General features: G+C 39.0%; 1 protein-coding gene across 2 annotated transcripts in view; it reads left to right on the top strand.

Moving 5' to 3' along the window:
- Positions 1-19,044, top strand: part of LOC311091350 (NACHT, LRR and PYD domains-containing protein 3-like) — an 85,441-nt gene that overhangs the window by 33,595 nt on the left and 32,802 nt on the right. For both annotated transcript variants that reach the window (XM_084127260.1, XM_084127261.1), the window contains exons 10-11: positions 6,602-6,775; positions 13,604-13,777. In XM_084127260.1, coding sequence (XP_083983386.1) covers positions 6,602-6,775; positions 13,604-13,777 — 348 coding nt within the window. The remainder of the gene's footprint in view (positions 1-6,601; positions 6,776-13,603; positions 13,778-19,044) is intronic.

Here is a 19,044-nt window from a genome sequence, read left to right as displayed (position 1 = left end):
GTCAAGAATTCAGAAGTGTATTTATATAGCCTACACTACACAGAAATAATATACAATTAAATTATGCTTATTTTAAATGTATTGAGCAGGCTAGGTATAAAAAATATAAGCTTTTAATAATCTTTCAGTGCGCAAAACTATGATAATGAAACGCTTCAAAACAGAACGCACAAAGCGCGTGCAGAATGATGTGCTCAAAGCAACATGGAGTCACAGTGTTCAGCGCTGCGCTGCACAAGTGCGCATTTAAAAGTTCACGGCACAAAGCGAAGAAATGTCGAGCGCACAAATCCTAATGTATATCTGTCCAACAGTTTATTGATCATTTGTTTCACAGTTTTAAATTCCAGTTATTGTGCGTTTGATGCCGATTCATAGTCCTTGTGATGTGCGTGATCTAACAAGCACACGGTAGTGAGTCGTTTAAAAACAGCAATAAACTCCAACAAAATAAAGTCATTTTATGCAAATCCACAGCCTTTTATCTACAGATCATGCATTATAATGTGAATATATCATATTGGAGAATGGAGAGAGTTTTACCGTGCATCCAACCGGAAGAGGCGCGCGCGCTGTTTGAATACTGAATGGAGAATGATTGACAGCCACAGAGGAGGGAAAACGAGTTTAACGAGTGAAAAAATTCACAATAATTGAAATAATTGAAATTATTTTCCACAAGTCATTTCAAGTAAATAGGCACAAGTCCGAGTCAAGTATAAAGTCACAAGGAGCAAGTCTAAAGTCAAGTCGAGTCTTTTCAGAGATCTAGTCAAGTAAGTCTCAAGTCCAGAAAATTGCGACTCGAGTCTGACTCGAGTCAAGTCATATGACTCGAGTCTCCCACCTCTGCTGTGCGTGTATGTATGCGTGCGTACATGTGTGTGCGCGTGTGTGTGTGTCTGTGCATGTGGATATGTATGTGTGTGTATGGGTGTGTGTCTGTGCGTGTGGATGTCAGTGTGTGTGCATGCTTGCGTTTGTTTGTATTCCTGCATGTGTGTGTGTGACAGTATCATCCTAAACCAGCAACCCTTCGCTCAACAGCACCATCTACAGGCCAATGAGTGTACAGTCACTAAATGTGCACATAAATGAATTTATTTTATACCCCCCCATGGATGAAATTCTACGAAACCTAGCATACCCCCAGAGGATGTCAAGTTAATCATACACATGAAATATGGTGCAGTTCTGAACATCTCAACTGAAGATAGGGGCGATTAAAGCAGACTAATATTGCATTTTCATTTTTTATGGGAGGGGCGCAAATCACAAATGAGTGATTATGGGCTAGGTTGATGTGGGCCCTTAAGACCAACATACCATAAAAATGTCTTCATCCTCGGTGCCACGGTTCAGGTAGTTATTTAGGAAAAACGGCATTTTTTGGGTTTGGGGGGGCCCAGCGAGGGGGGGGAGTGGCCCTCGGGGACCAAACGAAATTTTTCCGTAAAAGTCTAGTGGGGCTACATGCCCACCAAATTTGATGTTCCCCGGTGTTTCGGTGTCCCTGGTATCGTTGACGAAAAAATTCAGATGACGAAAAAAAAAAAAAAAAACCTTTGACAATCGATTATGGGCTAGGTTGATGTGGGCCCTTAAGACCAACATACCATAAAAATGTCTTCATCCTCTGTGCCACGGTTCAGGTAGTTATTTAGGAAAAACTGCATTTTTTGGGTTTGGGGGGGGCCCAGCGAGGGGGGGGAGTGGCCCCCGGGGACCAAACAAAATTTTTCCGTAAAAGTCTAGTGGGGCTACATGCCCACCAAATTTCATGTTCCCCGGTGTTTCGGTGTCCCTGGTATCGTTGACGAAAAATTCAGATGACGAAAAAAAAAAAAAAAAAACTTTGACAATCGATTATGGGCTAGGTTGATGTGGGCCCTTAAGACCAACATACCATAAAAATGTCTTCATCCTCGGTGCTACGGTTCAGGTAATTATTTTGGAAAAACTGCATTTTTTGGGTTTGGGGGGGGGCCAGCGCGGGGGGGGGGAGGGGCCCCCGGGGACCAAACGAAATTTTTCCGTAAAAGTCTAGTGGGGCTACATGCCCACCAAATTTCATGTTTCCCTGGTGTTTCGGTGTCCCTGGTATCGTTGATGAAAAATTCACGGGGGGCCCAGCGCGGGGGGGGGGAGTGGCCTCCGGGGACCAAACAAAATTTTTCCGTAAAAGTCTAGTGGGGCTACATGCCCACCAAATTTCATGTTCCCCGGTGTTTCGGTGTCCCTGGTATCGTTGGCGAAAAATTCCCGGGGGCCCCAGCGGGGGGGGAAGTGGCCCCTGGGGACCAAACGAAATTTTTCCGTAAAAGTCTAGTGGGGCTACATGCCCACCAAATGTCATGTTCCCCGGTGTTTCGGTGTCCCTGGTATCGTTGACGAAAAATTCACGGGGGGCCCAGCGCGGGGGCGGAGTGGCCCCCGGGGACCAAACGAATTTTTTCCGTAAAATCTATAGTGGGGCTACATGCCCACCAAATTTCATGTTCCCCGGTGTTTCAGTGTCCCTGGTATTGTTGACGAAAAATTCACGGGGGGCCCAGCGTGGGGGGGGAGTGGCCCCCGGGGACCAAACAAAATTTTTCTGTAAAAGTCTAGTAGACCAACATACCATAAAAATTTCTTCATCCTCGGTGCCACGGTTCAGGTAGTTATTTAGGAAAAACTGCATTTTTTGGGTTTGGGGTGGCCCAGCGCGGAGGGTGAGTGGCCCCCGGGGACCAAACGAAATTTTTTCGTAAAAGTCTAGTGGGGCTACATGCCCACCAAATTTCATGTTCCCCGGTGTTTCGGTGTCCCTGGTATTGTTGACGAAATATTCACGGGGGGCCCAGCGCGGGGGGGGAGTGGCCCCCGGGGACCAAACGAAATTTTTCCGTAAAAGTCTAGTAAACCAACATACCATAAAAATGTCTTCATCCTCGGTGCCACGCTTCAGGTAGTTATTTAGGAAAAACTGCATTTTTTGGGTTTGGGGGGGCCCAGCGCGGGGGGGGAGTGGCCCCCGGGGACCAAACGAAATTTTTCCGTAAAAGTCTAGTGGGGCTACATGCCCACCAAATTTCATGTTCCCCGGTGTTTCGGTGTCCCTGGTGTTGTTGACGAAAAATTCACGGGGGCCCCAGCGCGCGGGGGGAAGTGGCCCCCGGGGACCAAACGAAATTTTTCCGTAAAAGTCTAGTGGGGCTACATGCCTACCAAATTTCATGTTCCCCGGTGTTTCGGTGTCCCTGGTATCGTTGACGAAAAAATTCAGTAGATGACGGAAAAAAAAAAAAAAAAACTTTGATCATAATAAGTAGATGGTGTATACAATATATATTTGGCATAAACCCCATCCGGTGGTTCAGCGACAGATTCCTGCTTGAACCATCAGATCCTGCTGGCGGTAAAAGGCAGCAGTGATGAGTCTCCCTGAAGAGGAACATTTACATCTTCATATATTATTATCCCCCAAAATAAAGTAAAACTAACAGTTAGGCAAGGCAAGGCAAGGCAAGTTTTTTTTTTTTTTTTTTATAAATAAACCGGACGAACTACAAACCAGACAACAGATGCAGGATACAGTGAAGAGGGTTTTTAAAGCACAAATGTTTGGTGTAAATCAACTTGCCTTGTAATGCTTGTGCAAACAGACCCTTGTAAAAGTGTGAGCATTTCCTCAAAATGTGTGTGTGCAGCTGAAAAGAGGGAAGTGGTGTGTGTTTCACCTGAACCAGGACTGTCACTATATCAGATTTATCACTACATGATTATCATGGCCAAAATAACACACAATAACAATGTATCACCATATCTATGGAAATCTTGAAAACAATTATAACAATGTTATCAGTCAATTTCATCTTTACTGTTGAATTTGGTGTTTATATTGTGTTATTTTAGAAAAAGAAGAATCACACCATCACATACAAAAGGAACAATTACACTTAATGGTGACCAGTTTGAAATAATGGTAACACTTTATCACAAGTATACAGTAACACAGTGCTTATAAATCATTTGCAAACTATTAGTATATAGTTAATTAATAGTATTTAATTGTATATATGCTGTAGTTAATTGATTAAGAGACTATATACAAATATTGAATTCTTCATTCATTATCACTGTAATTAACAAAGTGATACTGTTTAATTAGCTCTTATGTAAAGAGTTAGATAATGCTTTGTTAACAATGCATTAACCATATATAGTTCTCACTTTAGATTAGGTAACGGAAAATCAGAAAATGTCATTAAGTGCTTTAACCCTCTGGGGTCTAAGGTGTTTTTGGGGTCCTTTAGATGTTCTGACATGCCCTGACATTTGTGCTTTTTTCAGTTGCTTATAAACATATTAATGGCAAAGGTGTAATTACACTCTTTTTAGCACAAACAGGGCTACCATAATATGTGAGCAACATGAATGTACATGTTTGTATTTTTGAGAGAATAATGTTTATGCATGGTTATTGAAAAAACTAAAAACTAAAGTTTCTGAAATAAGGCCACAAAACACATACTAAATATGTGTCAATAAGACTTTTGACTAATGGATGTTGTAGTTGTAGTTGTAGTTGTAGTTTTTTCTTCAAAATGATGTGAAAATCATCCTGCCTAATCATTCACATAACACAATACATTGATTTAAATTTTTCAAAATACTTTCTGTTTGGAAAGGCAATATGCGAGTGGGGCATCAACGATCCAACACCATCATGCATATTTAGTGGTTCGCACCTAAGGAGACAATGGGGCCTGCATACTTAATGAGCCATTCATTCAGGTGTGTCACTGAGCCACAAGAGCAACAGTTGGAAGCATCTCCATTTTTTCTTATTTTTCCACAAATTGTGCTTGCAAATTGGCCTATAATATTCAAGGAAAACATGTCTAGTAATTGTGCAGTTAATTCTCATACTGTATTTTCAGTTTTGGAATATTTATCCTCTCCCCAAATTTGTCACTAATAAAACACAATAAAAAATATTTAAAGAAAAGGCTTATATTTACCTTTTAATAGTTTGTTTACATCTATCTTGTAAATATATATTTTTTTATTAAAAAGGTTACAATTACAACAACAATTCAAGTGTAATCTTTCTTTGTAAAAACTAAAGTATACATTTTATCATACATATTTCAAAGTTAAGGATTCATTACTTGAATATAGCCTAGGGTACATTGGAATAAACACTATAACATATTATTTGATTATTTTTGACAAAACATACTATATTTAACATATGAGCAAAAATTGGCAAACAAAAGCTAATAAGAAAGCTTATTCCTTGAGTTTGAAAGGACCATTACTTTGGTCTTCTCTGCATTAAGTATAAGCTTTAATTGATAAAGCTGTGCTTGCACTCTATCGAAAGCAGTTTGCAAGCATTCATACGCCTTCCTAATGGTAGCTGTACAGCAATAAATAACCGTATCATCTGCATAGAAATGGAAAAATGCATGTTGAACATTTTCCCCCAGACAGTTTATATAAATGGTGAATAAAAGTGGCCCCAGAATGGAGCCCTGTGGGACCCCTTTACAGATTGATACATATTTTGACGTTAGACCATCAACCTGCATAGCTTGAGTCCTATCAGCGAGGTAGTTGAACAGAGAAACACAGTGTTTCTTATCAAGTGCTTTGACTATATCAATAATTACTTTTATAGCAGCAGTGGTAGTGCTCTGTTTTTTCCTGAAACCAGATTGATGCTTAGATAAAATTGACTAAGCATTTAAATACTCTTTCACTTGTTCACTAATCAAAGATTCCAACACTTTGGCCAATGCTGACAGTTTGGAAATGGGTCTATAATTATTAGGCAAGGTAGGGTCACCTCCTTTCAAAAGTGGTAAAACATAAGCAGACTTCCATACCTTGGGAATTTTGTTTGTGACCAATGAAAGATTAAAAAGATGAGTCATAGGTTCAGCTAGGATATCTACAGCTAATTTCAAAAAGAAAGGTTCCAAGTGATCGGAGCCCGCAGGTTTTCGAGGACTGAAAGTTTTGTCAGCAGTTATAAACAAGGATGTAATAGAGGCTAAACGCACGTAAACGGCGTTTACGCACCTCCCAAAATTCGTAAATAGCGTTTTCCCACCTCCAAAGTGCTTTTATCCACCTCTAAATTTCATATTATTTGAGCGGACTTTGCTTTTCCAGTGCGTGATCGCCGATCGGTACATGATTCGAGCATTTGGGCCGTTAACGACTGAGCAGAACGCGAAGCGCAAACACAGAGCAGAACATTGAGCAGAGAGTGCAGCGCGCCAACACACACACACACACACACACACGGAACAAAGAGAATGGCGCACACACGGAGCAGAAAACACACGCTCGCGAAGTTACTAAACAAGCTGCGCGAGAATGAAACTTGATCGCCAGTCAGGGCTTATTCCACATCATCAATCAAGGCAATTCTACTCCCTTTAAAGGGGCATTGGTCAGGATTAAATCAATGAGTGATGATTTCTCCGGACATTTAGGATTTGGCCGAGTAGGAGTGTTAATTAAGTCAAATTTGAAATTGTCACACTGAATGATACACATTATAACACATTATAAAAGGTTTAATGTGTGTCATTGTTCTCTACAGGTTGATTGATTGTGGTGTCACAGATGAAGGTTGTGCTGCTCTGGCTTCAGCTCTGAGATCAAACCCCTCACACCTGAGAAATCTGAATCTCTCTAAGAATAAACTAGGAGACTCAGGAGTGAAGTTGGTCTCTGCTGGACTGGAGAATCCTCACTGTAAACTGGAGATACTGTGGTAAGATCATCTCTACCATAAAGACTCAGAGTGAATAAGGATTAATATGTAGATAGTGCATACAATATATCTTCAGCGTAAGCCCCATCCGGTTGTTCAGCGACAGATTCCTGCATGAACCGTCAGATCCTGCTGGCGGTAGAAGGCAGCGGTGAGGAGTCTCCCTGAAGAGGAACATTTACAACTTCATATATTATTATCCCCCAAAAGAAAGCAAAACTAACAGTTAAACCGGACGAACTACAAACCAGACAACAGATACAGTGAAGAGGTTTTTTAAATCACAAATGTTTGGTGAAAATCAACTTGCCTTGTAATGCTTGTGCAAACAGACCCTTGTAAAAACATCAGCATTTCCTCAAAATGTGTGTGTGCAGCTGAAAAGAGTGAAGTGGTGTGTGTTTCACCTGAACTGAAATTGGACTGTCACCATATCAGATTTATCACTACATGATGATCATGGCCAAAATAACACACAAAAACAATATATCACCATATCTATGGAAATCTTGAAAAAATAAAATAAATAATGCTATCAGTCAAATTCATCTTTACTTTGTTTATTTTGTGTTCTTTTTGAAAAAGAAGAATCACTCCATCACACACAAAAGGAATAATTACACTTAATGCGACCAGTTTGAAATAATGGTAACACTTTATCACGTTTACAGTAAAAAAGCACTTATAAATCATTTTCAACTAATGAATAGTATTTAATAGTATATAAGCTGTAGTTAATATATTAAGAGACAATATACAAATAGTGAGTTCATTTATTGTCACTGTAATTAACAAAGTGTTATTGTTTAATTAGCTCTTATGTAAAGAGTTAGATAATGCTTTGTTAAAAACGTATTAACCATAAACATTTCTCACTTTAGATTAGGTCATGGAAAATCAGAAAATTTCATTAACCTGTTAACCTTTGCCAGTGCGCCAGTGCACTGAAGCGTTTTTTTTTTTTTTTAATAGTTCAAAGTTACTATCAGATTTTGTTATTACCTTGATGAAATATACATCATTAAGGCGAGACACTACAGGTGAATAGGGTAAAAATTTTAACTAGCAGATATCACCATGAAACTTTCACAGTTGATTACCTACATTAAGATGAGAAAAAAATGTATTACAAGTTTTCTGTAATTTAATGTTTAAATATGCAAATTAGGCAATATCTAATCAAATATGCACTAATTTGCATATATTTAAAAAAATGAAATCTGAGTATTGGATAAAGCCAGGTTAAAAATTATTTTTTCAATGTGTTCACATATTAGATGGGAAAAAAATTACAGAGGGATTTATGGATATCTACTTTTGTTATCCTGTAAATCAGAAAATACTGTCAATAGCCTTAAAATGATTTTCACCATGTTTTTTGGAATAAAATGTTATATAAATCAGGCTAGGAATAATATATTTACAAATCCCTCTGTAAATGTCTTCATAATTTAACTAGGTACAAGACTGGAAAGTTTGGTGTATATAGGTGCGACTGAAGTGGAGATTTCGGACTTGGGGCCCTATTTTAACGATCTGAAACGCAAGTGTCAAAGCGCAAGTAACTTTGTGGGCGGGTCTTGGCGCTGTTGCTATTTTCCCGGCGGGATAAATGACTCTTGCGCCAGGCGCAAATCTAAAATGGGTTGGTCTGAAGAGCTTCATTATTCATAGGTGTGGTTTGGGCGTAACGTGAAATAAACCAATCAGAGCGTCATCTTACATTCCCTTTAAGAGCAGGCGCGCTTGTTCTAAAGCGGATTCCTATTATAACGGTGGATTTGCCAGGCGCGCGCCAGGAGCGGTTCACAGCCAAGGAGAGCAACGCTCTCGTCAGGGACGTTGGGGATGGAGAAACCCACCCAAATTAACCTCAGTTAAAAAGGCGTATGATAATTTGGGTAAATGTGTAAGCTAGATGTATGCTTTTATAATAAATTGTCTATCTATCTATCTATCTATCTATCTATCGTAATAATGTATGATCTGCAAAAATGAAAACTGCTGCTTCTGTGTAGATGAGAGAATCAAAGTGTATGCGCGTTATGCACACGCTACATTGATTATGGCCAAGCATGCGCCCTTAAAATAGCATATGAATAACATGCGCAACGCGCCACTAACTTTAAACTATTTTTTCCTGTTTAGTGGCGCAATTGTTTTCTAAACCTGCAAAATAGCATGAAGGAACGTTTGCGCCGGAACACGCCTCCTTTTTTGCGCTGAACCGCCCAGGGAGCGCAAGTTCATTCCCTAGTTTAGCGACGTGCTTCTGTGGAGGGAAAAGCGCGCTTTGCGCGGGTGCAAAATAGGAATGATACATGCGTCGGTGTACAAAGTCAATTGCGCTGGGTGCAAGATAGGGCCCTTGGAGTATGAGAGAACAGTCATTTTGAGAAAACAGGCTTTAAAGATTTATCATCAGCCAATGAGATTGCGCATTCAGCCCTTTTACTTTCACGATTGGTTGCTTATAAAAAGGAAATGACCATATTTGGATCCGACAGGATTGTACACAAGAGAGAGAGCTTCCTAACGGTGCTTGTGATGACAGGGAGCAGACAGCGATCGCGGAGCAGCATGTTGATTAAGAACGCCAACTTTTGTTGAATTTATGAGAAATCTACAGACGCAAACAGACAAAGTGTAGTAAAATAAAGACCTAAATGTGTATTTTGGACTTTTTTTCAACACAAGTCTGAAAGAAGACATGTTATTGAAGACAAATATCCAAAAATCTCAAAATTGATCAGTAAAAAAAAATGATGTTTTTGCCTGCCGTGTCTCGCCTTAAAAAGATATAAGACCCAAGTTTCAGTATTTCACCACTATTTTATTCTGAGAAACTTATAGTGACAGTTATGTCTTGATTTGTGTCAGGAGTTATGTAATGAAAAAATGAGTCGATACCTTTTAATGAATTATGAGCGTCAGCCGCTCCCATTCAGAAATAAAATCCTGTGCTGTAGTCATGACAGAGCTTGACAAAACAACGTCCCTCAGGGCTTTTAGCTCAAATGTGCAGATTTTGAGAAATATTGATATATTTTCATAGGTTTACATCAGATTTCTATAGACAGGAATAATATTTATTGAATTTATACCCAAATGCGTCAATGTAATAATTATGAGCGCTGGATACTCTGATGTACTGTGTTTTCAATCCATACCAGCAGCCTGAAGGTGCCCTATGCACAGTATAGAACATGTATAGAACAGATGAAGAAGTGCCATAATCATGTGACATTCCAGGAAGTCCCTGACACATACAAAGCTAACAGAGATCGTTGTAACATGCAGATAAAGATGTTTTGAAGACAATAAACATGATTGCAATGATATTTGATTTACCTGTGTTTTTCGAGCCATGTCAGGTATTTTCATAATAATAGATTATATTTATAATGTAATGCTAATCGATATAGACTTTATCATCGTGCAGAATACTATAAAATAATATATTTGTTATGTGGATGAAGGTAGAACCCAATCGCAGACAGATTGCAGGACACACAAGGTTTATTTTATACAAATAACAGGGAAAACAAAGCCCACGAGGGGGCAAAACAAGACAAGACAGGACTACGAGTGACTAAACTAAACTATGACTTGACAAAACTAGACTACAAATAAACAGCTAATACAGAAACAGAACTCTCTCTTGACAGGGTACTCACAGTGAACAAAGTCTCATAATGAATGATAGTAGATAACATGAAACACTCAGGTAGGAATCACAAGGAATCACAATGAACCGACCCAAGACAGCAGACAAGAAGGGATTAAATCGGGAACTAATGATACACAACAGGTGACAAAGGTGAAACAATAATGACAAAACGAGGATAACAAGGGGGGCGGGGCTGGGTGATGAGACAACACAAGCACATAAAACATGGGCCTGTCATGATCCTGCCTCAAGACCAGGGGAAATCAGAGACAAGGCGGCAGAATCATGACAATATTTTCTGAAGCCAAATCAGATCACTGAAGGTTATTTAAAACACTTGACTTGTGTTAAAAAGTAAGTTTGGAGCACAAAAATGGTTTTAATCTCATAAATTGTCATGTATTGATGGTGTGCTAAGCTAACATGCTAGCTCGCCCTAGGTGCACCTGCCTCCTAGCTGTTTTTTAATGTTTTTTTTTATATAATTATTTTTTTATATAGATTTTTTTTTCTAAATAGGAATGCTTACTGAAATGTTTCTTTTTTCAAGAAGCGTATTTGATACAGTTTCAAATGTGAAGTGAGAACTTTGATAAAAGAAATGAGGGATTGAAACAGTGTGAATAGCCAGTTGTTAGTAATTATAATGCAGACAAAAGAAATGCATATTTCGAGCCATAACCAGGCTGGAGAGGTGTGAATGTGTGCAGGGGAGACTGACACTGAATGGGGCTCGTTTGCAGCACAAAACAATAGAGACAATAGACTGAATAGATGCTTATAAGATGACTAAACATCAGTTGCATTTTAGAGTCTAATCAAAATAAAGTCATATGACATGATCTTGAAAAATATTTAACTAAATACAGAGTTTTAGACTTATCTTCAGATTTTAAATATAACATGGTCAGACGTGGCTTTAGCTGCAGTGCATTTCTAGACTGATACAATGCCAACTTCAATTTTATTTTTATGATGTTTTATTAAAAACAAATTCTATTAACTTTACAAAACTTTGAAGCTATTCATAACTATTTTTTTCATTATGACAATAATTAATTCTACATTTACAATAAACTGCCAGGTGTCAGATTTCAAATGAGATCATACTTGTGCTTTTAGTACAAAGGGTTCATGAATTGTATCTGTTTCAGTTTGGGTATGCCATTTCTGGGGATTTGTCAAAAGTGGGGTTGCAGCCTAACAGGTTAAGTGCTTTAATACAGCCTTTACTGGACATTAATTACATTAATATTAAGAGTTCCTTAAACTGTTTACAAATACATTAAGCACACACACACACTCATACACACACACACACTCACACAAACACTCACACACAGAGACACACACACACACACACACACTCTCTCATACACACACACTCACACAAACACTCACACACACACAGACACACACACAGACACACACACACACACACTAGGGCTGGGACGATGCACCTATCTCACAATTCGATGCTATCACAATACTTGGGTGCCGATACGATAGGGCTGCTCGATTATGGAAAAAATCATAATCATGATTATTTTGGTCAGTATTGAAATCACGATTATGTAACACGATTATTTCACATGACTTTGGGAACATGTTGCATTTATTAAAAAGACACCTTTCAACAATTCTTAAAAAATCATTTTGAACATTTACTGTAATTTTTGAACTATTAAAGTAAATAATATAACAGATAATATTTCAATAAGTATTTTGATCATTCCTGCAGGTCTACCACTTATAATGCGGGAAATTCCCCCGCAAACATTGATTCACTTTAGCATGTAGATGATGTTTTTTGTACGAGTAGCCTAAATGAATCCACACAGATTTTAAAATCAAATCAATCATTTTAAAACTTTCGCCAAGACGCAATTTCACAAACCGTGTTTCAGCGGTGCTGCGTCTTCTCTCTCTCTGTCTCTCAAAATGGGTTGGATGTCGAAACTACACTCTCGCGTTTAGGAGTTGGGACGTGACAGAATTGTCACTTGCACAATCGGGCCAGCATTGCATCGTAACTAAAGTTGATCAGTACTTTTTAAGTCTTATCAGTTTAAACATTTGAGAGATTTTAAACTCTTGCATGTAGCATGTTTCTGCTCGTCGTCGGATTCCTCAAAGACAACAGAGTTGGTTTTGCCTTTTTTGCTCACCAAACGCTGCCGTGGCTGCCCTCCTTCTGCCATCTTTACTCGCACTCAGTTTTTAAATTCCAGCGGATGATATGCACACGACTTGCCTCCCTGACTGTATAGGCTGAGAGAGTTTATGGCTTCGGGAGGGGCGTATGTGTGCATGTCATTCAGAACACAAGACTAATTAAGAGTGTTCTTGCAAAACAGGACATGGCAAAATAATTGTTTTTACTCGATTGTACTATTTTGGTGATTGTTGGGAGCCAAAATTGAAATTCAATTAATTGCACAGCCCTATGATATGATGTGTATTGCGATTTTTAAGAATTGTGATTCTACAATATTGCGATTCGATATTGGAATGTATTGTGATTTGTTTTTAACACTAGACTATGGGGAAAAGTTAAATCATACACTTATACAGACTGTACATTATGTATAAGATCTTTCTTTCTTTCTGTCTTTCTTTCTTTCTGTTTTTTGCTTTAAACATAAATAGCATATTAAGCCACTCAAGCAAAAACCTGTCAACAAAGGTCTGCAAACACACACACACACACACACACACACACACACACACACACACACACACACATATTAACACACAAACACACACTCACACAGACAGACAGACAGACACATACACACACACACACACAAACACACACTAGGGATGTGACAATACACCTAGACCCAGTGACCAAATAATGTAATCGATAAATCCGTTAGTTTAAGCACCGAATTTCTATCAAAAGCTGATTTACTCTCTTTTGACTGCTACAGTAGACATGTTTCCATGTTTTATGGGGACTTTCCATAGAAATAATGATTTTTATACTGTACAAACTGTATTTTCAATCCCCTCATCCTAACTGATGTATTTTAATAATATAAACTAATAAGTATTTGTATATTTCATATTGTCAGCATTATGTTGTTATTTTATTTGTATTAAGTGTCATGTTTATCTTTGGATATAGGTTTAATGTGTGTCATTGTTCTCTACAGGTTGCTTGATTGTGGTGTCACAGATGAAGGTTGTGCTGCTCTGGCTTCAGCTCTGAGATCAAACCCCTCACACCTGAGATATCTGAATCTGTCTGAGAATATACTAGGAGACTCAGGAGTGAAGCTGTTTTCTGCTGGACTGGAGAATCTTCACTGTAAACTGGAGATACTGTGGTAAGATCATCTCTACCATAAAGACACAGAGTGAATGAGGATTAATATGTAGATAGTGTATACAATATATCTTTGGCGTAAGCCCCATCCGGTGGTTCAGTGACAGATTCCTGCTTGAACTGTCAGATCCTGCTGCAGTGAGAAGTCTCCCTGTAATTAATATTACCATATATACCCGAATATATTAATTCATAAAATAATAAAATAATTTTATTTGAAAATTGCAGTGATAATTCATTCTCTCTCTTCCAGCACGTGCACACGCACACCTTTCTGCGTCTCTCTCTCTCTCTCTCTCTCTCTCTCTCTCTCTCTCTCTCTCTCTCTCTCTCTCGCACCTCTCTCGCTCGCTCTACGTCTCGCGCGGCAGAGAAGAGCAGCGTTTTAATTCAGTTAAACACAGATATGATGTTGCTTCTCTAATGGCTCGATCATCAGGATATTTGTGCAGATTAACATCTTGGAAGGGAAAGCTGGTTTTGTCTTAATGGGTCGCGTTTCAGTCACTATTTCATATTAATTCCGTTGTTCTTTCTCCCTTTCCCCCCGTGATTTTGTCTATATCGCGAATATAAGATGACCCCCCATTTTTCAGCCTATTTTTCCTTAAAATGTTTACAAATACATTAAGCTCACACACTTACACACAGACACACACACACACACACACACATACTTTATCCTCTACAGTAAAAGACCTGGGTGTTATGCTCGATTGCAACCTGTCTTTTGAAAATCATATTTCATATGTTACAAGAACAGCCTTTTTCCACCTTAGAAACATTGCTAAGCTACGTAATATGCTATCAGTTTCTGATGCTGAAAAGTTAGTTCATAAATTCATGACCTCGAGACTAGATTACTGTAATGCTTTATTAGCTGGTTGTCCTGCATCCTCAATAAACAAGCTACAGTTAGTCCAAAATGCCGCCGCTAGAGTTCTTACTAAATCAAGAAAATATGATCATATAACACAGATTTTATCATCACTGCATTGGTTACCTATAAAGTTCCGTATTAATTACAAGGTATTGCTACTGACTTATAAAGCCCTAAACGGCTTAGCTCCAGTCTATTTAACGGATCTTCTATCGCCCTATAATCCATCACGCTCTTTAAGATCACTAAATTCGAGGCTTTTGGTCATACCTAGGATATCCAGATCAACCAAAGGAGGGAGAGCATTTTCACATTTAGCTCCAAAACTCTGGAATAGTCTTCCTGATACTGTTCATTGCTCAGACTCGCTCTCCGAGTTTAAAACTAGATTAAAGACGCATCTCTTCAGCCAGGCATTCATATAATATTTTTAATCTTACAGTTCAAACTACAATCCTGCCTCTAGTTCATAAATGCCAGAGGAGAACTGGCCCCCGACTGAGCCTGGGTTCTCCCAAGGTTTTTTTTTCTCCATTAGGTCACCTGATGGAGTTTTAGGACACCATTAGGTCACTTGATGGAGTTTTCGGTTTCTTGCCACTGTTGCCTTTGGCTTGCTCAGTTGGGGATATTTTGGGGATATTTAATTTAATTTTATCAATCAATAAATTTACACTAGAAACAAACCTTATTGTGTTATTTTGGTTTAATGCTGTGAAGCTGCTTTGATGCAATCTGTATTGTGAAAAGCGCTATACAAATATACTTGACTTGACTTGACTTGACTTAACACACTCTCTCTCACACACACTCACACACAGACACACACACTCTCTCTCTCACATACACTCTCAAACACACACACACACACACACTAGGGCTGGGACGATGCACCTATCTCACGATTCGATACTATCACAATACTTGGGTGCCGATATGATATGTATTGCGATTTTTAAGAACTGCGATTCTACAGTATTAAAAAATTATACTTAAAAAAACGTTCAGTACATAGCCTAGATCTACACGCCCCCTAAACCCACATAATAAAGATGGACAGTGACATAGAAATTTGCACAAATTAAGCATACGTTCCATACAATTGAGGTATTATCGAAATATCAAAATTTTAATAACAAGTGATTATTTAACAAAAGGCAAGTAAAACGGTCAGGGTTACATTTTAGACACACACACACCTCTGAAGCGATAGAAAAGTCCTCGGGAGCGCATCACTCGCAGGATGACACCTGCATTGGTGTACAAGGCCGAAGTCCACCATTCTCCCGTTGAATGGTTGCTACACACTCATATTAGATGTGTCCGTGGTTGATGGCCAACCAACCGCCTGCAGTCAGAGTCCAGCCCTGGCAGCATCGCGGGGAAAGATGCACTGGAACTTTTGCACCACGAAAACAAACGCGCATCCCATACCTCTCTCATCTACTACACGATATCATAGTTTGACATGTCTGTCATTGGAAAGATCCACGTCGTGTCATGATTAATTAAGAGAAAGTACTATCGTGCTCTGCCACGTCATAGCCTGTGACGTGGACACGATGAAGATTTTAAACCCGGAAGACAAAAATAGCGTATAAAAACTAAAATTTAACCATTTTCCCCCTACTATTAAATCTAACAGATGCTAACATTGTCTTCAATGGTGTTCAACACACATACCTCTGTTAAAATCTCAGAAATTTTGGTTTAGGGTGTCATGACCCTTTAACTAGCAGAGCATTAATTTAGTTTGTTTGTTAAATAAGATGCGATCTAGCGCTGAAATGTGTTGTTTTTGAAATCAAGTGATCAAAGTGCTTGTTGCCGCTGCGATCAGTGGCGCGGATACTGTGTTTGTTTGTGGCTCATGCACACGCCGCTTTATCTTCACTCAGAAGACGCGCACTTCAATCCGTTGTGGAGAGACTCTCTATTCGTTCCGGTGAAATTACAAAACATAATGTACACTAACGTTTCCCGTGTTTCGATTAAATAAAACTAATGCAACTAAAATGCATTAATGCAACTAATGCCCTGTCTGCCTCGCTGCCTGCTGTGAGTGTGTCTGTTTGCTTCGGTGATGTAAGCTCCGTCTTAGCCTTGTATTTCTTTGTTTTGAACCATCATTTACTACCATTTCTAGTTGTTTATACTACTACATTTTACCCAACATCTCTGATTAAACTGACATCGCTAGCTTCTGCTATTAGTACTACTAGCACAAAACGCTAGTAATTCGCTAGCCTGTTAACGCGCCACCCGTGCGCTCGGCTATTTTATTTATTTATTTTTCTCTCGCGCGTCTGCGCCTTTGAGTTCATAAAAGCTCAGGTGAGTAAGAATCAGTCAACAAACACGGTGAGTAATGTCTTGTCCTGTTATTGTCACCTGCACTTCATGTCACATGTTTAGCATAGACTTCTCTGTTGGCAATATAGGATTTATATGTGATAAATGTAAGGAGACAGTTAGGCTGACAGAGAAGATTTCAGAATTAGAAACACGCATCCAAACTTTAATTGAGGATAGTAAGAGTGCCAGAGCTTCAGATGTTTTGGATGCGCATAGCATAGTGAACTCTTTACATGAGTCGGTTCCGGCTGAAGTAGAGCCTGCGCAGCCGGGCAAATGGGTGACAGTGAGGGATCGCTCTAGTCGCGGATCAAAAAACCACTCTTCCGTTCCGATTACCATAACAAATCGATTTGCCCCGCTCAGTGAAACACCCACTGAGAGTGATTGTGCCCTAGTTATTGGCGATTCTATTACACGGAACGTGAAAATAGAGACACCAACCACCATAGTCACATGTTTGCCGGGAGCCAGAGCGCCTGACATCAAAGCAAATTTAAAAGTGCTGGCTAATGCTAATCGTAAATTCTCTAAGATCATTATTCATGTCGGCACTAATGATGTTCGACTCCGCCAGTCGGAGATCACCAAAATTAATATTAAAGAGGTGTGTGAACTTGCAAGTACGATGTCAAGGACTGTAATTTGCTCTGGCCCCCTTCCTGTTCGCAGGAGTGATGAGATAGTTAGTAGATTGTGTTCGCTTAACGGTTGCCTGTCGAAGTGGTGTCCGCTTAATAATATAGAATTCATAGACAATTGGAAAAGTTTTTGGGGCAAACCTGACCTGTTGAAAAGAGATGGTATTCATCCCTCCTGGGATGGTGCTGCTCTTCTCTCTAGTAATATGGCACATAGTCTTAGAGCTCAAACATGACAATCTGGGCCTCAGGTCAGGAAGCAGACAGACTGGCTAAACCGACTGTCTGCTAGCGGCCTCGCGTCACCAAGGTCAGATAAATCCCATCACATAGAGCCTCTTTCACCTAGCTATCATCATATAGAGACTGTGTCTGTTCCCCGAATTTGGAAATCCAAAAAACGTTTTAACCTATCTAAGGTTAAAAATTTTATTGATGTTCAACAAATAAAAAACGGCTATAATACAGATGAGCAAATGCTAAAGCTTGGGTTGCTGAATATTCGATCGCTTACTTCAAAAGCACTCATTGTTAATGATATGATTTCAGATAATAACCTAGATGTGCTGTGTTTGACAGAAACCTGGCTAAAACCAAACGATTACATTACTTTAAATGAATCAACCCCGCAAGATTATTGTTATAAACATGAGCCTCGTCTGAAACGCAAAGGGGGTGGTGTTGCTGTAATTTATAGTAATAGTTTCAAAACCACTAAGAAATCAAGTTTTAAATATGATTCTTTTGAAGCATTGGTGCTTAATGTAAAATATAGTGTAAACAATAAATCACGTTTGAGATTTGTGCTGGCTACTGTATACAGGCCACCAGGGCACCATACAGACTTTATCAAAGAATTTGCGGACTTTCTATCAGAATTAATATTGACTGCAGATAAAGTACTAATTGTTGGTGATTTTAATATACACATCGATAATGAAAAAGATGCATTGGGATTGGCATTTAAAGACATTGTAAATTCAATTGGAGTTAGACAACACGTGTCAGGACCTACTCATCGTCGTAATCATACTCTAGATCTAATATTATCCCACGGAATAGATGTTGATGCCATTGAAATTCTGCAGCAGAGCGATGACATCTCAGATCATTATCTAGTCTCATGTAATTTGCATTTAGCCAAGGCTGCAAAGACAACTCCGTGTTTCAAATATGTGAGACCTATCACTTCTGCTACTAAAGATTGCTTTATTAATAATCTTCCTGATCAGTTTCATCATCTCAGCATCCCAGATAGCTTAGAAGAACTAGATATTACAACAGAAACGTTTAACTCTCTCTTTTCCAGCACTTTAGACACAGTTGCTCCGTTGCGCTTAAAGAAGATTAAAGAAAATAATCCAACGCGTGGTACAACAAGCACACTCAGGC

This window comes from Abramis brama, assembly GCF_963993115.1.
Source record: "Abramis brama genome assembly, chromosome: 10".
In the NCBI taxonomy this organism is placed as follows: domain Eukaryota; kingdom Metazoa; phylum Chordata; class Actinopteri; order Cypriniformes; family Leuciscidae; genus Abramis; species Abramis brama.
The sequence above is the reverse complement of the archived record's forward strand: the minus strand, read 5'-3'. Positions and strand labels throughout refer to the sequence as shown.